General features: G+C 56.9%; 9 protein-coding genes across 9 annotated transcripts; 4 read left to right on the top strand and 5 right to left on the bottom strand.

Moving 5' to 3' along the window:
* Positions 1-296: 296 nt before the first annotated feature.
* B0H64DRAFT_59846 (ankyrin repeat-containing domain protein) lies at positions 297-2,512 on the bottom strand. Its single transcript, XM_062808488.1, has one exon. It carries the CDS (start codon positions 2,029-2,031, stop codon positions 355-357), a length of 1,677 nt encoding a protein of 558 aa, XP_062654011.1. The 5' UTR covers positions 2,032-2,512; the 3' UTR covers positions 297-354.
* A 1-nt stretch (position 2,513) lies between these two features.
* Positions 2,514-3,983, bottom strand: B0H64DRAFT_452561 (uncharacterized protein). Its single transcript, XM_062807207.1, has one exon. It carries the CDS (start codon positions 3,962-3,964, stop codon positions 2,885-2,887), a length of 1,080 nt encoding a protein of 359 aa, XP_062654010.1. The 5' UTR covers positions 3,965-3,983; the 3' UTR covers positions 2,514-2,884.
* A 228-nt stretch (positions 3,984-4,211) lies between these two features.
* B0H64DRAFT_421034 (uncharacterized protein) lies at positions 4,212-5,282 on the bottom strand (the record flags this gene model as incomplete). Its single annotated transcript, XM_062805505.1, has 1 exon — positions 4,212-5,282. The coding sequence occupies one exon, from the start codon at positions 5,280-5,282 to the stop codon at positions 4,212-4,214; it is 1,071 nt and encodes a 356-aa protein (XP_062654009.1).
* Positions 5,283-8,907: 3,625 nt separating this feature from the next.
* Positions 8,908-10,085, top strand: B0H64DRAFT_59814 (uncharacterized protein). Its single transcript, XM_062808487.1, has 2 exons — positions 8,908-9,271; positions 9,336-10,085. Exons 1-2 carry the CDS (start codon positions 9,265-9,267, stop codon positions 10,037-10,039), a joined length of 711 nt encoding a protein of 236 aa, XP_062654008.1. The 5' UTR covers positions 8,908-9,264; the 3' UTR covers positions 10,040-10,085.
* A 1,939-nt stretch (positions 10,086-12,024) lies between these two features.
* B0H64DRAFT_436726 (uncharacterized protein) lies at positions 12,025-13,071 on the top strand (the record flags this gene model as incomplete). The annotated part of the gene is made up of 3 exons (XM_062806203.1): positions 12,025-12,320; positions 12,394-12,500; positions 12,572-13,071. 3 exons carry the CDS (start codon positions 12,025-12,027, stop codon positions 12,616-12,618), a joined length of 450 nt encoding a protein of 149 aa, XP_062654007.1. The 3' UTR covers positions 12,619-13,071.
* Positions 13,072-13,135: 64 nt separating this feature from the next.
* B0H64DRAFT_59494 (uncharacterized protein) lies at positions 13,136-14,182 on the top strand. The gene is made up of 2 exons (XM_062808486.1): positions 13,136-13,738; positions 13,812-14,182. The coding sequence occupies exons 1-2, from the start codon at positions 13,265-13,267 to the stop codon at positions 13,920-13,922; spliced, it is 585 nt and encodes a 194-aa protein (XP_062654006.1). The 5' UTR covers positions 13,136-13,264; the 3' UTR covers positions 13,923-14,182.
* Positions 14,183-15,012: 830 nt separating this feature from the next.
* B0H64DRAFT_412631 (uncharacterized protein) lies at positions 15,013-15,954 on the bottom strand (the record flags this gene model as incomplete). The annotated part of the gene is made up of 1 exon (XM_062804934.1): positions 15,013-15,954. A coding segment is annotated over one exon (351 nt), but the record flags the coding sequence as incomplete, so codon positions are not given.
* Positions 15,955-16,470: 516 nt separating this feature from the next.
* B0H64DRAFT_412630 (GTP cyclohydrolase 1 type 2/Nif3) lies at positions 16,471-17,539 on the top strand. The gene is made up of 2 exons (XM_062804933.1): positions 16,471-17,030; positions 17,129-17,539. Exons 1-2 carry the CDS (start codon positions 16,744-16,746, stop codon positions 17,181-17,183), a joined length of 342 nt encoding a protein of 113 aa, XP_062654004.1. The 5' UTR covers positions 16,471-16,743; the 3' UTR covers positions 17,184-17,539.
* Positions 17,540-17,694: 155 nt separating this feature from the next.
* On the bottom strand, positions 17,695-19,304 carry B0H64DRAFT_452556 (uncharacterized protein; the record flags this gene model as incomplete). The annotated part of the gene is made up of 2 exons (XM_062807206.1): positions 17,695-18,515; positions 18,581-19,304. 2 exons carry the CDS (start codon positions 19,302-19,304, stop codon positions 17,695-17,697), a joined length of 1,545 nt encoding a protein of 514 aa, XP_062654003.1.
* Positions 19,305-20,302: the final 998 nt, after the last annotated feature.

The raw sequence follows: 20,302 nt of genomic DNA, 5'->3' as shown, positions 1-20,302 counted from the left end.
AGGGGAAGGGGGAGGAGGTGGTAGGGGAAGTGGGAGGTGGTAGATGAGACAGCATTCAAGGCCGTCGATGATAGATAGTATTCACAAGGCCGTCGATGGTTATCCGAAGAGGAACGCGACTGATGCGGAACAAACATGGGATGTTCGCGGTGTGCTTGCCATGTCTATCCCATTGTCTGGTCTCGTATATCCATCAAATCACCCAACAACTAACTACCTACCGAGCAGTTCTACGTAAATCCGCTCTATGGCTAACAAGAAGGCGGCAACTGCCAATATAAACTAGGGTATACACAGTCTTGAACAAGCTGGACAACACTTCTTACAACCCCCACACACGCCAAAACGCAACATTTACAACCCGGCCGCGGCCGTACCCACCGCGGGTTCGGGGTCAGATACACCCCCTCCAGCAGGCTTCTTCACAACCGCCTCATTACCAGCAACCCCACCCCGCTCCGCCGCCTTCTCCTCCCCCTCCCCCACCCCCGCAATACTCAACCTGGCCAGCGCCTCCAAAGCAAACGTATTCCTCGCCTTCTCCGCCGCCGACAGCGGCGTATCCCCAAAACAGTCCTGCGCATCCAGCGCCGCCCCCTTCTCAATCAGCGCCGCGATCGTCCTCATCCTCGCCCTCCCCCGTACCTCATCATCATCCTCCCCACTATCCCCCCCAGCACCCCCAGCACCCCCAGCACCAGCAGCACCACCACCACTCCCACACCCCCCACTGACCCGCTTCGCCGACCGCATACAGCACATGTGCAGCGGCGTCAGACACCCGCCCGCCGCCGGCGCGATAAACCCGTGCGTCGCGTCCGCGCCGAGCGCGAGGAGCCGGTCCGCGGCGTCGAAGTCGCCGAGTCGGCAGGCTTCCCCGAGCGGGGTGATGGCGGTGTAGGGGATGTACATCTTGGCTTCGCAGTGGATGTCGGCGCCGAGGGCGAGGAGCGCGGGCACGGTGGTGTCCCATTGGCGGGCGGCGTAGGCGTGGTAGAAGGGGGTGAGGGTGTATGTGTCTTGGGTGTTGATGTCGGGGACCGTTTTGGTGGTGATCAGGTGTTGGACGAGGGTGGTTAGGCCCATGGCGGCGGCGTGGTGGAGGGCGGTGGCGCCGTAGCGGAGGTCGGGAATGGGGTTGGTGCTGAGCTGTATGTAGGGGCTGGCTTTGTGCGAGAGGAGGAGCTTGGCGGTGGAGGTGTGGGAATGGCAGATGGCCGCGTGTAGTGGTGTCCATAGCGGGGGGTCGGGGTCGGGCTTGGGGCCCTCGAGCGTGTTGAGCAGCCCGTACAGCGGCGTGCAGGCGCAGAAGCGCTCTGACGGGACGTCGACGTCCGCGCCGTTGCGGATGAGCAGCTCGAGGATCTCGTCGTGGCCGCCGCGCGCGGCGAGGTGGATGGCATAGTACCGGCGCGTCAGGTGGTGATGTGGGGTGGGTGTTGGGGACGGCTCGGTTGCCGGCGTCGCGTCGCTGCGCCGTGACAGGTCCTCCTCGGACGAGACGACTGACTCTTGGTCGGAAGCGCTTGGTGCTTGGGGCGAGGGCGCCACGGTGGAGGCGCTGCCGCCGGGGGTGTCGGCATGGTCGCTATCGATAGCGGGGTCGGGGTCGGAGGAGGGCCACTCGTCGAGATTGGCACTTCTCGGCCGGTTGTCGAAGTCCCACATGGCCCACGGCGCCTTGGGTCGACCTGCGGCGGCATCGTCCCGGGCGGTTGCGGTGACACTCTCCCACTCATCCTCCGGTACACACTCGATGAACTCGTGATTGGGGTTGACGCCAGCGACCAGCGCCATTCTTAAGGTGGACACCAAGCCGCGATTTGCGGCCCAGGCTACTGACCGCGCATCGTCGCACTCGGCCGCGCGCTTGTAAAGGTGGGGGTTCGCAGTGCTGTACAGGCGTCGGTTCGTCAGCGCAAGGGCTGCAATATCCCCCACGCGATCAAGGCCATCGATGACGAATGTGAGTAGTTCGATTGGTAAACCGTTGAGTAGATGTGATGAAGACGAAGACGACGACGACGCCATGTCAAAGGAAGGAGTGACCCACTGGGCCTGTGGGTGTGGGTGGCTTGCCGCTGTGATTCCAGTCGCAAATCGAGCCAGATGCTGCAGCCAATGGGGCAAATCCTCAAAAGACCGGATGGTAACACTCGTCCCAACTTCTCCAGCACTTTATCGCAAGGGCGAGAAGGAAACGACAGCGGGAAGGTGACGACGGGACGGGACGAACCTCCCCAGAGTCCCAAAGTTCCCCTGACGGCGGAACAATGTCTGACCGCGGGCGCATTGATCTCATCGAGGTCTGGTCGCAAGCCCAAGCAATTTATTTCCAAGCCATCGTTCATCACTCTTGCGCGGTTGGCTCCGGCCACCGCTCCGGCTGCTTAAAGCGGGCCGCGTGAGCCTGGCGACCAGGGGGTTGATCGAGCCAGTGGAGCCCTTGGAGATCGATCCGCCGATTTCAACTCCACATGTCAGAGTCCGATGGCACGGTTCAGCTCGGATTCACGAAACAGATGAATAATAGGGGAACAAATAAACAAGAAAAATAAGGAGCCAAAACAACAGGCGGAAAATAAATAAATAAGATGGCATGAGGTTGCGCGAACTTAATATATCTTAACTATCCCCTGGGCGCCCCCCGGCGACGGGATGTTTGGGACGGAGTACACAGAACATCAAGTGGTGCTGTGATGCCAGTACCATTATGTTATATACATCGTACCAGGGCCTGTAAGGACCTCATGGATTAGGAGCATAGAGAGGAACTATATCCTACCTCTCCCGACTACCTACGGGGGAGAAATTAGGGGGGATCATGACAAGGGAGTAACCGGTCCTCGCAAGAACTCCCGTTGTCTCTTATTGGGTATCCCCCCTAAACCTCCTCGTTCGGGAACTCAATTCTCAACCGACTGTTCCTTCTCTCCTCGTCGGTAAAAAACCAACCCGGAAGCCAATGTTCGAACCTAGCCTCCCAACCCGGGGCGGCACAAAAGCTGTCAGGATCAGCCATCTTCGGCGGTGTCCGGGGCGGGCTCATCCGCGAAAACACGCGGGCCACGTTGAAGTCGCTGATGACGGCGCGGAGAGTCGGGCTGTGTAAATCCCCAAGCAAGAAAATATTGCGTGGTGCAAAATCGCCCTGCCCGACGCCCGCCCTCACCAACTTTAGGTACGACTCGGCAGCGCGTGTGAAGGCGTGGATGCGCGCGTCGTCTGTACCGGGGACTTCTATGACCGTGTCGAAACCTCGTTTACCAGGCGTTTTGACGTGCTTGACGGCCATCATCTGCTCCATGGACGGCCCGGGCAGGTACTCAGTGAGGATTAGCGGCACGGTGCGTGTGTAGGCGAGACCACCGACTACGACGCGGGGCTTGAACGCAAAGGAGCCAAAGTAGGCCGGGTAGCACCCTTTGATGTTGTTCGACTCGTCCTGGAGCATCGTCGTTGCTGAGATGGCCCACCTCGTCTCGTAGGCTTTCAGCTCCTCGTAGGCCGCGGCCTCGACGCTGTAGTCGCGTTCGGCGTCCCACACCACGTCCGTGGCTATGCCGCGGTGTTCGGCGCCCTCGAAATCATAGTACAACGGGTCGTAGATCTTGGCCAGGTACGTTGTCTTGCTCGGGTCGTTGTCCCAGTGGCATGCCACAACCTGGGCGCCGGCCTTGTCGCCGCCCCGGATGACAGACTCAATGACCAGCCACGGATCAGGGTTGGTGGAAGCAGCAGACGATGGGGCCTCATCCGGCTTCAAATCCTTGACGCAATAGCGGGTTTGCGTGTAGCCAGGGGCTGTGATCTTGTCGTAGCTGTCTGCGGGCCGTGCTCCGGGATGCCTGTAGTTGGCGCCCCCGAATGGAGGGGGAGGTGTATGGGGTGTGACGGCCATTTTGAATCCAACCACGTACGGACAACTAGGTTTCTCAGGGTCCGGCGGCGGCTCCCAATCCATAATCGTTGCCAGGTAGGGTCGAGGTGCCGTAGCGTGTGCTTGTGTGTTTACGGGTATGTTGGTGTTGGAAGGGATGAAGAGGTGGAAGAATGCCAAGAAAAGCCAGTGTGCATCAACCATCAACGAATCAAGGCCGGAGCAAAGACCAAAAGGAGCCAGAGATCCCCAATACGGTGCCCGTTTCATGCTACCCGTCGACCAGAAACCAGAATCACATCCAGCCTTCAATCAAGAAATTCACACCCCTTCACTCAACCAGAGTCTGAATGGGCCGCGCTCCCGTCTTCGGTGGCCGGATATACTGGACGATGCGTTGTGTGATGCTGGCCTGTCTGCGCAGTGTTCTGGGTGCTGGCGGCTGATGCATGTCCTCACCAGCCCCGTCCGCGCGTACCGGGAGCGGTGGTTCCGGCAACGGTCGTATCTCCCGTGTTGGCGATAGGGCAGCCGGTCCCTTTTCCCGCGCGCTACCGTCGGCCGTGTAACTTGCCGCCCAGCTCGACTGACGCGCGTGGCCTCGGTGGTCCCTTTCCTGTCGCTGTTCCAACTTTCGCGGCTGCTGTTGTTCGGCTTCCGTCTTGCCGCTAGGGGCATGGACATGGCGGGTCTTGGTGTTGCGTTGAGCCAAGCTCTCGTCCTTCTCGGCTGGCCTCCTAACTGTCCTCTCGGCTGCCGACGACCCCGCTGCCGCAAACTGGCGGTGCGGATCCGGTCTGATGCGGCTCGCCGTGTATGCCGCAGACCGCTGCGAGATGCTGCGCAAAACTCGGTCGCGCCGTTCGCGGTCTTCAGCTTCCGCGCGGGCGAGGAAAAGCTCGAAATCAGAAAGGGGCTGAGGCGATGATTGCGTCGGCGGCGGCCCTCCCTTCGCGCTAGCTGCCGCTGCTCCTGGACTCCACTCCACCGGCTGAGGGTTGACCGGGACGTGGGCGGCGGCGTTGGATGCTTGAAAAGGGTCCTCCACCAGCGTGTAGGAGTGACGATTCACGCTGGGTCTAGAGTGTCGCCTTGTCGATTCGTGATCTCGGGGCTCCCCCTTATCCCTCGGCCGTGGTTGCCCGCTGCGAGGGGAGGTCGGTGTGTCCCTCTCAGGCGGTGTATGCGTCGTGGCCGGTGAAAGCCGCGGCTTTACTGGGCTCAGTGGCGATACCGCCAACCGCGAAAAGTCGGCGGCGGCATGTGTGGGCTCGTAGACGAACCGCGGTTTCGACTCCTCGGTGACGATTTCCAGCGGCTGGGGGGGTTTCTGCCAGGCTTTCAGGCGGTCCCTGAAGCTCGCCTTCTTTTTGAGCTGGGGTTGCGGGGTTGCGCTTGGCATTTCGCGATGTGGTGCTTCTGTTGGGCGAGTCCGCTGCAGCTGAGGTTGTGCCATGTCGCCTGCATCGGGCGCTGTGCTTCTGGACTCCTGGTGGTCTGCTGCAGCTGCCGGGATGCGAGGTCTTGCGGGGACGAATGGGCCTTCCTCCGCCTCGCTCAGTAACGATTCCTTGAGTGCGATGACGCCCCCAGTGCTCCTCCGGGAGAAACGCTTGCTCGTCTTGGTGGTCACTGCCGTCCGCTGCAGGAGACGGCCGAGAACGCCTGGGGCGTCGTCCCCGTCGGGAGAGACCGGGCTACTAATAACCACAGCCGCTGCCCCTGTGCCACCGGCGGCAGACATGAGCATTTCCCGCTGGTGTCAAATCCTGGCGGGGCCCCGGTTTCAGGGCGGAGTCGCTTCGAGTGCCGCAGCGGGCAGAGCGGTACCTGCTGCAACAGTGTTGCACCCTGGTCGCCAAACCCTGTTTCCCATGCATCAGCCGTCTTGGCTGCGGAAGGTAATCGTGGTAATCGCGGTCGGAGGGCGATGGAATCTGGTTCTGACCTGTCTGTGGTTTTGCGCCCGTTCGTTTTTTTGGTTTGCTTCAAACCCGAAGTTGGTTTTCCGGGCCACGAGGGTTTACTTCCCGAACGAGAACCGGTTTTGCACCGACGTCAAGTTTGGCGGACCACGATGGCGTCGCGTAGGCCAGCGAATGAGGCACACGACCGAGCGCGGCAAGTGCGAGTTGGCGTGGGGTTAGAGCTGTTTGGGCTTAGGACAAGCTGCGCTGCGACAAATGCAGTGAAGAAGAACCTTGGGTTTCCCGGTTGCTGACACACCCAGGCCACAGAGTTGAAGGCAGATGGGAAAGGTCTTGGGAAGATGAAGGGGGTTCCCGACGACATAATCCTGACTGTACCATTCAGTGTATTCGTACTTCGTCGTGAATCCCCCCCACCCAACACGTCAGTTGAAAAAGTGAGACATCTTCGGCCGCACCGCAAGGAGTGGTAGCAGCTCCGACGCTCCGGAGATGAGACACGCAAACTTTCCTGATTGCCACACACACCGAACACAACCAACACCAATAACTCCATCCATGCTGGAGTCCATGCAAGCCTTGTTGTCAAATGATCGGGAAACTCCGCCCTTTGTCGCGGCGATCGTCGGTGGGCCCTGCACCCGAGCTCTCGTCTGGTGGGGTGGGTCCGGGGTTCAAGGCACCATCTGGTGCTTGGGCCTGGGCTCCTTCCGTTTAAGTCTTGACAGCCCGCACTCTCTCGAAATACTTTGGACCTCCCGTGACCAGTGCATGTGTTGATGCTCGGTGATTCAGACACATTTGGCAGTCACGGTTTGACCATATCACACACACATCAATCGCCAACGTCCACGGCAGACGTCCAGTTCCATGCAAGGTTTGCACCAACAGAAGATCGCCGGAGGTTTTCCCGGACCCCGCGCAACGGGTTCACACAACCGATCCGCGCTGACGAGACACGCCGGGACATGGCGGCCTGATGTTAAAACTGACAACACTGTCGATACTTGTACGATCTCTCGTTCTTCACGGGCCTGCGCTTTTAAGGAAGAAAGACATTAGCGCCCAGCGATGTTCTAAGCATCCCTACCTTACCTTTCATGTGTAATTTTCCAACTTTCCGTAAACCCTTGTAGGTCCAGACTTTTAAACTCGAAAGCCCAACTCAACATGAGGAAACACCTCCGCCGTTGTAGTGTAGCACTAAAGATGGCCGTATAAACGTCACAGTTTGGGATGCCGTCTAGTGGGTCGATATGTTACAGAGTGGGAGCAGACAGGGTCGGATCCAACGCCATCATCATCATTGTGCCCAAGTTTGCCTCTGAAGCTTTCCAAAACTCACCGATGTCCCCAGCACTGTCGGGATTAGTACGGAAAACGGTGGTATTTCAACAAGTAGGACTACTAGTATGAGAACACCAAAGAGGCCGAAGTCTAAACAAAGCACCAGGTACATGGCCGTAGATGGGATAAAGTGACCCCCGGGAACGACCGAACCCCGACGCGAGACTCGGACGACTCTATTGATTCAGCTTCATGTCGACATGAGAACCATCTTTCTGCTACGCCTAGAGCCAACTTGGTCTGTTCGCGAGGTCAATCCAAGGTCTTGGAGGTATACCTTGGCTTGTGGGCGATGTAACTCAGGTACTATGTCATTGTTTGTTCAGTAGCTACCTAAAATAAAAGGTGGTGAGAATCAGTGAGAAGGGAATGGCACCCGTGTACCATAATAGCCTTTGTAGAATTTGGCCTATCGAGCCCCGTCACAACTTTGGTTCCCAACTCAGCAGCTTCCCGTTGTTGTGGCTTTACCTAGGAGGACTGGATCACCAACCGTGTGCATGATTCAGGATTCATGGCCTTACCACAAGTAGAACGAAATGTCTCTCGAGTCGTCAATTCCCCCTCCAAAAGACAAATTATTCGCCACCCTCAGCCCCCTCCCGGTTCCTGTCAACCCTCCAGTACCGTGGCACCGTGGGGTTAGTCCCGTATCCCCGTGGACATGGACCGGGGGGCATGAGAGGGGAAGACGGACGCGTGGATCGGAGATCAGAAACTGGGTAGCTCCTGGACTATTGTGGCTGGCTAGAAGAGAGGGGAAAGGACTGGAAAGGTAACGTCTGTCGGAGCTCAGCTGTCTCTCCGGCATGTTCCCGCTCATGCAGCTCCTTGAATAACCACAGGGGTTTCCGCGCACCGCGCCGGCCGCGCTTCTCCCCGAGCCGGTAGCGCGCCAGCTTTGATCCGAGGGATGGAAGGCGAATCGCATGACCTGATTCGTTCCAGCTCAAGTGGTGCCTTGATGCCCAAACACGGCATCTAGAACCGTGCCGGATGCCGCAGGAAATATATCCGTGTGCCACTAGACCTAGGTACCTTACCCACCACCGATTTCACTACTTGTTTATACCGTGAGTTTCCCCGACGAACCAAACGATCATCACTTTGATGGTCTGTCTGGACTTGGCTTGAGAGATTTCGAAACCCGAGCAAACGATTTACCACAGCTGCCATCTATGACAAAAGGTTCGAGGCCCTGACAAATCCCAACTCTACAGCGCAGCATGAATCCGTGTGGGCTTGATCACCACCTCGATCCGTCCTCATTCTGCACCTAAATCACAAAGCGGTTAAAGCCAAGTCCGGCGCGGGATACGCGAGAGCTGAACGAGGTTCCAATTGCAACCATCCCGGTAGGTTATTATCATGCATTTCCAGCAGTCTCCATTACATGTATCCACCATTGTGTTGTGTACCCAATACATGAGAAGAAGAGGCGAACTGCATGGCCAAAACCGGCTCAATATCATACACTGTAGGTGCCACATCCGCTGCACCAGCCCGGTAGTAAGAAGAAGCCAATCACGCAAATTAGGTACCTACGCGCGACAGCCGAAAGGGTCTCTGGTAAAGCACATGCTCGCCACTGGGAATGACATATAAAAAGACAGAGAGGCCAGGAGCAAAGCAGGGAACACTATTCTCCTCAACCTTCCGAATAGGCCAAAGAAAACCTTATCGCCCCTTTTCCAGCTTGTTGCAAGAAGCCGCCGTCATACCTACCATTTCAGCCTCCATAAAATACCTGACTGTGCCACCCACACCCACGGCTTGTCCCGGTAAGTGTGAAGCGAAGCCTGGCGATACCTACCGTCGCCATCTCAACTACCCCCGTACAAAGCCGACGACCGCCCTCGCCAAACGCCAGAAAACGACGACCAGCCATCGTACAGGGCAGACAACCTACTGCGCTAGTTCTGTCGAGCCACAGAGCCACAATGCCAAGTACACTAATGTACGACAGTCTGTGGCATCCAATCGCTCCTCTGAGAACTCTGGAGGATTGACCTTGTAAATGAAAAAATGAAACGAAGCGTTCCTTCTTCGCTTCCTCAACATACATTATACATCTCAGAGACTCATCATTGAAGCTTCGCTTCAATAATCATGCCTTGTGAGCAAGCCACCATCCTCGGATACTCCCTGCCCTTGCTGATCAACGTCCCCGACCCTCGCAGCCATCGAAGGTGAATGGTCCGGGTCCTTTTCCTACCCTGACGGGACCAAGAGGGACTGGAGCTTCACACTCGAGGAAACCACCGACAACACCATCTTCAGGGGCACTGGGACCGAGTCCCGTGGTGATTTCAATATCACCGCATGCCAGACCATCCCCGCCGACGGCGGAAGTACCTTCAATTTCGTCCAGATCTACGAGTCCATCTGGGTCGGTCAGGTCTGGACCTACCGTGGCACTCTCTCCGACGACGGCAACACCCTGAGCGGCGAGTGGTACGGCTCTCCCGTGGACGGACGCAGCCGGGTCGGCCCCTTCACCGGCCGGGTCGCCCCCTGGACCGTCATGCGAGGTCCCATTTCCCCCTTGGCCGGCAGCTGGAGCGGCGAATTCTCATATCCCGACGGGACTTCCAAGAGCCTGACCCTCAACATTCCGGCCTTCACCGTCGGCGCCAAGTTCAAAGGCACCGGCACCGAAGGCAGCGGCGCGGCATTCAGCATCGAGGGCACCGGGGTGATGAACGTGACATCTGCCAAGGGCGGGTTCTCGTGGACCCAGACGTTCGATTCGCCGTGCGATGGCCAGGTTTGGTTCTGTGATGGGGTGCTGAACGCGGACGGGAACGAGATCAAGGGCAGCTGGCACGATTCTAGCAACGATAGCAGACAGAGGTCCGCAGGTTTCGTCTTGAAGCGTGCTTGAAGCTGGATATCACTCCAAACCTCTTTCTCTGCCAATGTAGCAGCCCGAAATGTTTACTTGTTGAACCCCAAATTGAACTTTTGAACATGTGGCATCGAAAAACAAATCGTGACGAATACGTCCATTCAAGTTTTATGTTATCACCCTCAGTATGGGAACAATGTCACCGTCAAGTCATATCCCGGGCCGCTTCGGTTTGTACGCATATGACCACTTCACAACCTTGAACGCAGGGTGGGCGTTCACCCTCCGAACCTGCAGCAATTGGCGCACTCCGAACAGGCATAAGTCTGACAACCCGGGCCACGCCTGGAACAATCGCCTCCACAGATCTTGTTGTTCTGGGCACACAACAGGTTAGCTTTTGATACAGCACCCCACCTGCCATGTCCTTGAAAGGAATGATAAGGGGAAAACGGGATGACAGGACTGAACTCACACAATCGCAAGGGCAAGCCCGTTTGTTGAGATCCGGACTCGATGCTACGTTATTCTCGGCGGCGATATTGTTGGCGGCCGCCGCCAGGGAGGCGGCGAACAGGGCCAGAACCAATGTTAGACGCATGTCTGGGCTTGTGGGCGCGTATCGACCCGGGCGTGGTTTGTTCGGGAATTATATAAAGAATGGGGAGAGGTAGGGAGACTGTGAGATGAGAATGGGTTCAATGTGGAAACGAAGAACAGAGAGGCGGCAGTTGCTATTTAAGCAGCGACAACACAGGAATCAACGGCTTCACTGGTATGTGGCTGGCAAGCTCGAGGTGAGAACTGTCGGCCGTCCCCTCGAGTCAAAAAGCCCATAGCGCGAAGTTCCTCCGTCTTACTCTACGCTGGATCTCATGCGACCATGGGTTGAGAATGTGATTCCCTGCAATGCCACCAGGACTCTGTTGAGTAACCGAGTCTCCTTTCGTCCTCGAACCATGGCCAATCGGGAGCGAACAGTTGTGTGAGAATGTTGAATCTTCGGTTGGGAGGATTCAGAGTGCAGCGCCGAGACGACCTGGACGCCACGGGGCACAGAACGACGACTGAATCCAGACAACGACCTTTCACAACGAGGTCCGTGTTTACCGAGATTTTTGAGAGGGAGCAGCCACTGCATGAATCCGCTCGTGCCCAGCATTGGCCGATATCATCCGCCGTGGTTAAGATCCTGCTGAACCTTTCTTCTGCGCTCCACAGTCTGCTTGGCAATGGAAGAGACAACGACGGCGTATTGGTTGTTTTACGGCACGAACAGGGAGTGACTCGCTCCGCGGTCCTTTTCTGCTAGTTTATTCACCGGGAATGAAATATCAGTGACAATAAAAGTGCAGGATCGAGATAGCCAAGTTCCACATGAAGTATTTATAGAATATTTCATCACAAAAGAGGAACACATTTTGGAATACAAAATAGGAAGTATGGATTCAGCACATTTATGTACTTCAACTGTGTCTAGTTTACCTGTGTCTACCTCAATTATGTCTCCAGCCCCTCTCGCACAGGTTCCCGAGTTGGCAAGGCGCGGTTCCTTAGAACCATGAACTTTGACCACCGGTTCTAGCCAAGGGATTGGGTTCGACCGGTGATATTGGACTGTTCAGTGATAGAGCCCCCAAAGTTCCACAAGATAGGGACCAGCATGGGTTCCAAGGACTGGAGCTGCAGTGGTCTACTTGCGAACTAGGATTGGACGCGTTTCGACACCGCTGATGGCAACCATGGCGAGTTGCGTTCTGGGCGACCAAGGACCCTTCGAATGAGGCTTCGTCTTGGAGGTGATACCTTCTTTCCGAGATTCCCTACCCCTCCATGGGGTTGCTTCGGCGTTCTCGGCGAAGGGAGCCATGCGCCTGTGCGAAGTCTATAAGAAGGAGGACTCCCCGTTGCCGCTGAGAAAAAAGATGAGGAACATTCCGCAGAGACACTGGTCTTTCTTTCCACTGGACAAAGGCTTGAATCGACATCGATACCACTCCGACCGCTCCCTCGTCCTCATAATGCATATCACAGCCCCCTTTCAACTGCTCCTTGTTGCCCTGGCTGCAACTCAGTCTTCGGCCTCTCCGCTAGCCGCTCCCGCGCCGGGTGAGGTTGAAGCTCGCACTATTACCCACAACACCATAGGGAAGCGCAGCTTTTGGACCTCGTGCAACAGCTGCTCCATTGGCGGTAGCGGTGATAACCCCTACTTGTTGTGCATGTGCCGCAGAACGAACGGTCTGTATTCCAATGCTCAGCTGTACCTCAACACTTGTCTCGCCAACCGTAACGGAAAGCTCAGCTGGGCAAGGAAGTAAGTACCGGTCTTCCCAACTCCAGCTCCGTAACCACCCACCGGGATCTAACCAACCTTTCCATCCATGTAGTGGGAACTTTGGGAGGAGTTGCTGGGGCCATCGGGTAGAGAGCGACGGTTGGTTTGTGTCCACTTGCAGCCGAAGTGGCGGATCTACGATGAACGGGATACCCCTGAGTGAGTCTCCCTCTTCCATTCACAGTCTCCTTTTCGTGGGCTTCGTCTGAACGTACCTTTCCCTCATCTAGAACACGTCCACAACCGCGACGGCGCTCTTGTTTGCAGTGGCTTCTAAGACGGATGCCGGAGATTCGATGCCACGGGTAGAAACGGTGACGCCATGCATCGCGGTAATGGGCGAAGGACAAAGACTCAGGTGTCAAGGTAGTCTAATACCTAGGCTTCAATGCAGTCCATCAGTCCGTGGAGTTTATTCTTCTACATTCACAAGCGTGCCTCTTCAGGATGGGCAAGGGGACATCGGCATGGGGGCGAGACGAACCCCAGAACATGTGGCTTTCGATTAATTAGCGCCAGCAGCGACTTGGCCGGCGCGTTGAAGGATTCGGGTGCGCCGACTAACGGTCTGGGCGTGTGACAGGCAATCCTTCGGGTTTGTCTCAGGAGTTTCGGTGACGGTAATTGGTAGTATCTGGTAGTGGGGAGCGGGAAATAGAGTAGCATGGGAAGGTTGGTAAGTTCGTGGGAAAAAAGAAGACGGGGTTCTCAGGCTTTGTTTTTCTCGGGCTCGTGAGATGTAAGTTGTATTAAGGGCAGGCTGGGCCGTATCTGCACGGTAATAGGCAACTATTAGGCAACTGGGTAGACCAGAGACACCCCGCATCTCATCATGATATTCAACCCATCTCAACCGCTCCAAGACTACCGACAACACGCCCTTTGTTTTCCCTTTACGTCCCCAACCTTGGCAACCATTAACAATGGGACCCATCACGGTCTTGCGAGGTTTCAAAATCCCCGTCGCAATCCTCGACCGCTTTCTGGAGGCCAACCGCGTGGAACCGACGTACGGCTACCCGCCCTTCTACCACCGAAGCGAGCCGGACGCCGGGTCCAGGTTTCTACGCGAGAAACTACAAGCAGCAGGGGATACCAAGACCCGGATATTCATCCCTCAGTTACAGGGCGAGCTGGACTCAACTTACGCCTACGTCGCATATGCCTGGGTTATGGTGTATGCGCAGCGCAGGCTCGAGCTGGCCGAGGAACTGCCCGATCGAGCTCCACCTGGCTTTGCTGAGCTCCGTGTCGAGATGTTAGGCCATGCCAACGGTGGCGATGTAGAGTTACTGCAGGTTAGGCGGCTGGAGGAAGGTGTTGAAGACCCGACCTCCGCCTTGTTTGTCGTCGTGGCCGAGGAGAGACCATACTCGTTTCAATCCTTTCCGCGTAAGGTGAGTCTCCAGCTCATTCTTTTCCAAGTCCTTATTTTGGGATTCTATTAACCGTTTCGGTGTCTGGTTGTAGTCGGACCTGCGATGCGACCGCTGTGATGTGGTCGTTGACAAGTGGGAGTTGAGACAAGCCCACCGGCGGGAGGTTCATGGATTGGAGTATAGGGATCTCCCTGAATTTTAATTTCAGGCTTCGGTTTATTTTAAGAGGTGGTGCAGCGACTGAGTGGGGTCGGCCGACTCCAGAGCCGAGTTCGAGGGACTGATTCAGACTCGGTCAAGGTTAGCTCAGTCAGAAGAGGCTGGACACTCGCTTTATCGAGAGTACAAAACCATCGACACTATCCTCATCGTCATAGGTGGCAGAATACGAACGTCACTGTGGAAAGCGCCTCCCCGTCCTCTACCAAGCCGCTAGCATCAGCCTCGTCCCGCTAGCACGGGCAAGATCACGATAACCCGATGTTTGGATCGTGGGCGTCAAGGGATTCACCCAAGGCGAGTTCCAAACCTCGTATTCACCATAAGCATCACATTATTGGCCCTTGGGAGAGATGGGAACTAATCAATCGCTTACCCTCCAGCCGCCTATACCCTGAGATCATGGACAGGTCCTGATGAAAGCGAATAGTCACATCAAGAAAGTTCGAACTTGTCAACCACAAGTTCACCTGGCTATCTGGCCAGCAAATCTGAGGGGAGAATGTTGTCCGATGCCCGCCCGAGTATTTCCAATCCCGCATTCCCTCTAGTTCAGACCCAGCCCAGCCACCCGACAAGCGAGTACGAATCCAGGCGGGAACCAAAACAAAGCGTGATTGAATTCCCTTTCCACGACGCCATCGAGGGCTCCCAACGAGTAGAGGCGGTGACGGTGTCCCAAGAAAGCTCTGGCGTCCCCGCCACTGCACCCGACCACGACACCATGCCGTTCTCCGAGAGACCGTTGCATGCACGACGTCAATGCCAAGAGGACTCCAGCCATGGAGGCGAATCAAGGGAGTGTGGCGTTTGCCAATACGAGGTCCGGCCTGCCGTTTCGGTGCATGCCGGCCAATGACGGCCCCGGATACCCCGCCCCGTCCGCTTCCGGGGGGCCTTTGTGTTGTCAACCACGATCCGTGACCGGCAGAAGGATGGTAGAGGATGGCTGGTTATCTGGGACGCGAGCTCGTAAAATGCTACCTCAGAGCCAGCTTCATGGGCTGATCAAGCCCAGTCCGGTTGAGGAGTTGGTTGGGTTTCCTTTGTGGTGAGGGGGATAAGATGCGTCGTCCGCCCGGAATGGGGGGACACAAGAGCTTTCTCCAAACACAATCGCTACTTTGTACTACACTGCTCAGCTTGACACTCGTTTAGATCAAGATGCACTCGTTTGCGGTACTGTTTGCCGCCGGCGCTGCGGTGTAAGTGTGATGGACTCACCCTCTCCCGGGGGCCCCTCTAGCCCTACTTACCTACCTACCCCTTGCTGACTTAACTTACTCGCACAGCATCGCACCTGTGGTGGCTACTGGCGACCATCACACCACGAAGGCCCCTCCACACCCAACCGGCTGCCCGACCATCACGGCGACGGCCCACCAGTGCCGCACCTGCCCGGTCCCGGCCTGCCTCGTCGTGAGCACCGTGACGCAGAACTGCGGTTGCCCGACCCCGCCGGCCACGTCGTACACGTCGTTCCCCTGCCACGAGAACTGCAAGGGCCTTTGGTGTGAAACCAGCTGGTCCGTGATCGGGGCCACCGGCTGCACGCTGTCCACCTCCGCCCCGCCTCCTAGCAGCGACACCAGCATCAGCACCACCACCAGCAGCCATGCTCCCCCTTCCTCCTCGACCGAGGACTGCGACTCCACGACGGTGACCATCCCGCCGACCAGCCACACCAAGACCAAGACCAAGACCAAGACCAAGACGCACCCGCCCCCCAGCAGCGAGACGGACAGCGAGCCACCCTGCGACACCACCACCACCAGCACCAGCACAGAATCCGAAACCACCCCGCCCTGCGATACCACCGAGACGGAAACCTCCTCTCACACCAAGACCAAAACCCGCACCCGCACCAAGACCCGCACGCACTCCCCCCCGCCTCACTCCTCAACCAAATCCCACTCCCCGCCTCCGCCTCCCCACCCCTCAACCAAATCCCACTCCCCGCCACCACCTCCTCACTCATCAACTAAATCCCACCCCCCTCCTCCTCCTCCTCCCCCGCCGCCGGCCACCTCGACCGTGCTGCCACCGCCGCCGCCGCCGCCGCCTCCTGGATCGACCACACCGGCTCCACCGCCGCCTCCGCCTGCCCAGAGCACGGAGGTGCCGCCGCCGCCGGGGGTTACTAGTAGTGTGGCGACGGCTGGGGCGGCGAGGGGGGTGAGGCCTTTTCGGTTTTGGTAGATGAGAGTTCGTGGGTTGGGGTTGGTGATGTGGAGGTGCTTGTGATTGGGGAAGCGAGGGTGTAGGATGGGATTAGGAGAGTAGGCGATGGGATTGGGGGGTGTGAAAGGGGTTGGGGATGGGCAGGGGGTTGTGCAAGGGGAGTATGGAGGCGTAGGTGGTTTCCTAGTCGCTTCTGCGAGGTTTGGCTATCTCTTCGGTAGTATGGTTGGGTTGATGACGGGATGAACTTTAATGTCGTAGCTTCATAGTTGCTGGTATACGTGTCTGGGAAATATCTCTGGGATCTACCTCGATAGTTAGTAATTTACTTAATGTTTTCTTTGCACGTCCGTTTTCGGATGTTTCGTTCATCGAGATGCTTATGAAAACGACTGATGGAGCAAGGCTCGGAAGAACATCTGCGGGCCCAACTCCATGTTGGATGTGAGAGCCGATATGAGCCGGCCATCCCCGCATCTCCCCCGTCTCCTCTCTCTCTCCACCAGCACAACACCCATCTCGAGACACCAACACTGAACCAACGGAACTCCGCCTCATATCAAACATTCTCCTACGACTCCTGAGACTCATCACTCCAACACCGATAACAAAATCCTCCCAAAATGGCCGCCGCCCTCACCCGCTACAAACTCACCTTCCACGTCCCCCCCGCCGCCCTCGAAGCCTGCAAAACCGCCATCTTCGCCGCCGGAGCGGGGCGCTACCCGGGAAGCGGCAACTACACCGAGGTCTGCTACACGACGCTCGGCACGGGCCAGTTCCGGCCCGGCGCGACGGCCAACCCGCACATCGGCACGCCCGGCGCGCTGGAGCACGTCGAGGAGGCCCGCGTCGAGACGCTGTGCGTCGGGGAGGAGGTGGCGAGGAAGGCGGTTGCTGCGTTGAAGGAGTGAGTGTCTTTCTGTTTGTTTGGTTGTTTGGCTGCTTGTTGTTGGTGTGCGCTTCCGCTGGTGTGTGTACCTGGGTGGCTGGCTGACTGGATTGCAGAGCGCACCCGTATGAGGAGCCGGCGTATTCGGTGTTCAAGATGGAGGACTTTTGAGTTGGACAGGGGTAGGGGCTGGAATTCGGAGGGCGGACATTGATGTGTGAATTGGAAGGTTGGTCGATCTACGTTGGACGGTGGGGTTTCCGGAGAGACGGGGCATCGCTAGCTTAGTGCTCTCGAACTCGGTGTTGCCACAGGTGACGGGGGCATCGTGGATGACGTTGTGAACCAGATGGTGCCTTCGACGAGGGTCAGCGAAGTAGGATATGAGTTCCTTGGCCGCTAAAAGACGATTTGGTGTTGATGTTGGCAGACATGAGCTGCAGTAACCGCCCGGGATTGAGTTGTTGTGTTATTTGCAAATGAAATCTTCACCGGTGATGTTTGAGTTATTTTACTCTTATTTTGATGCTTGTTTCTACACCAGATCTTACCATCGGTGAGCCATCTCCCGATAGCCCAGGAGGCGCCCTCAATCATGATGTGTTTACAGTGTTATACATACATCTAACGGGTAAAACCCATCCCAAGATCCCCCTGGTCGGGCCCCAGCTCTCCATCTCCACTACTCGATGTAGGAGATCTCCAGCTCCATCCCCGCCCGCATCCTCGCCGCAGCCCTCCACGCATCCAAGACGATGTCCGTCGGGCGCCAGTGGTCAACCTTCTGACCCAGCTTCCAGGTGAGCGTGGGGTTGGCGTCGCCGGCTGGCGCCCTCGTGAAGTGCATCTCGAAGACGCGCGTGAGGAAGGGCGGCACAAACGGGTGCGGGGTGTCGTCCCCGGAGAAGTCGTCCTCCAAGCAGATCGAGAATTTCTCGATTTTGGGCATCTGCTCCGCCGCCCGGGCCGCCCCCAGCAGCAACGGGATCAGCGTCCCGTCGTGAGGGAGGGTCCGGTTGCGTTTGACGATCTCCTTGGCAAGCGCAGTCTCCTTGTATTCCTCGTATTTCTCTTCGTCCTCCGGCCCCGGCAGCGGGTCCTGCGCGTGGATGCCAGCTCTGGTGAGCTCGACGGACTGCGTCCACGCCGGATCACTCGCAGCCTTGTCCCAGGCGTGCTTGCTGTTGTCCTTGACGAAGAACCAGGAGCTGGAGTTGGTGTCGGGCCCGATACCTAGGTAGAAGGTGATGAGGGCGGGGAAGGGGTTGCTGGGTATGAGATGGAAGAAGGAGGAGCCGACGGAAAACTGTCCGGACAATCGGAGGACGGTAAGCGAGGGGAACTTTGCCAGGGACTCGAACAATAACTCGGAAAGGTCCGACAGGAGTGTTCTTGTCGGCTGGGAGACCTTGAGCTCGTTGCGTATAGACCGGCAGCCCATGTGGACGTGAATCTCTTCGATGGGTAACCTGTAGTCGAGCATCTCAACGTGAGAAACGATATCTAGGAGTTAAGGGTGTTAGCTACGCGGGTGGCCCGTTTGGAGTCAGATGTGTGTTTTAACGTACCGGTTCTCCAGCCACCCTGCTCCTCCCAGGTCAAGAACGGCGACTCTGCGAAGTCGAAACGCACCAGCCGCAGGCCGACCAGCCTTTCTGTCAAACGTTTGACTGCAAAAAAGTCGGCCTCATGAACGCGGCGACGGGCTTCAAAGTGGACCTCGTCCACGCCGACTTTGAAGTCCGGAAGGACGGCATCATAAACTTCGTAGTCCAACGCCCTCTTCCGCGCACGTGCAAGCGCCCTCTGGGCTTCTTCGTCTGTGTGGTTACCGGAGCAATGCGTCCAGCCCTCCAAATCGTCGTCGCGAGCCCGAATGAACAGGTTGAATGGAGGGATCTTGAGACCAGTCTCGACGGACCTCTTTGTGATCTCGTGAAGCCCTTCGAAGAGTTTTCTCACGTACTTATTGAATTCATCACGCTGCAAGTGGGCGTCAGCGGTGACGCAACAGCAGGCCCCGTGGTATTCAGGACAGACAACAAAGCTTTCCACCCTGACTACTTCGAGGAACTGCCGCCGCCGAATCCCGGTGCTCTCGAACAAGGCGAGGGAGTCCTCAATAGGCATGCCGTGTCGTTTTCTCTCGTCTATCGTCAGGATCCGGAGTTTGTCGTCACGCTCGACGATCTTCTTCCAGGCTGGGTAAGCGGCTACCAGGGCCTCTCGGTCGCTTTCACCGCGCAGGTGACGGATGATCCCCATTCGGATTTCATTTGGAATGCGATCCATGGCGGCGATTGATGGCAGGGGACGTTTTAGCTATGGGTGATGAGAAGAATCGAGGCTAAAACCGGCAGCCCCCGAAAAAAGATTCCTTTATCAAGGTAGGATGACGCCGTAAGCGAAGTATGGGAGATGGGGAGAGTGTAGGGTAGAGTAATTCTGACAGTTGCTGCTAAGTACCACTGTCCGGTTAAGTACCGAGTGGGCTTTGGGGCCAGGGAGAGTGAAAGAAATAAGGGAATTGGCCACCAAGCCGCTGTCTAGGGGAAGATGCCCTGTTCGGGTACAAGGCAATGAAGTGTTAATGGGAGCCGAACAAGATACCTATGGAGGTACCTACCTAGGTATGGTAGGGTTCAAGGCCAGAGTGGGATGTTGGGCTAGCAGAGACTCTCGCCTTTTAGGTACCGACTTTAGATGAATTAAGATGGCCGGTCTGCTCGTAGAGATATGTTAGGACGTAATAACATACCGGCTAGATCCGGGAGGCTGTGCTTTGAAGTAGGTCCTGAGTTGCCCTGGACCGCCTTTGAATCGGGTGTGGCAAGGTCCGGATGATGAAGGTCTAGGCAACTCAGGAGCCGGATGATTGCCCGGAAGGAGCTGGAAAGCTATATCCAAGTTACACTAAACAGCTCTCCATCACCACAAACTGGTGAGCGCCAGGGAAGTGACTTGGAGTTGCGCCCAAGGTCAGGTGGCAAGCTGAGCGGCTTGGGCCCTCAACATTATCAGAACATGGCCTCTAAGCGGTTAGCAAGCACCTCTACACATTATTACAAAGCAATGTCTTGGGCTAGTTCTTATTTTCTTCAGTTATGGCCGTCACACGGGGTAATAGTCGAAAGAGATGGGAGCTGGCGTGACAGAGACTTGGAAGATCGAAGGAACACTAATTACCAGGTAGGTACTTAGTGTCAAAACTTTTGAATGCGGGCAGTATTTAAGGGGCATGGGACGTTGAAGTTGTTAGGAATTTCCGACACAATGCTCGCTACTCTTCT

The sequence above is a fragment of the Chaetomium fimeti genome (assembly GCF_033439085.1).
Source record: "Chaetomium fimeti strain CBS 168.71 chromosome Unknown B0H64scaffold_13, whole genome shotgun sequence".
In the NCBI taxonomy this organism is placed as follows: Eukaryota; Fungi; Ascomycota; class Sordariomycetes; order Sordariales; family Chaetomiaceae; genus Chaetomium; species Chaetomium fimeti.
This window is presented reverse-complemented; position numbering and strand designations above follow the sequence as displayed.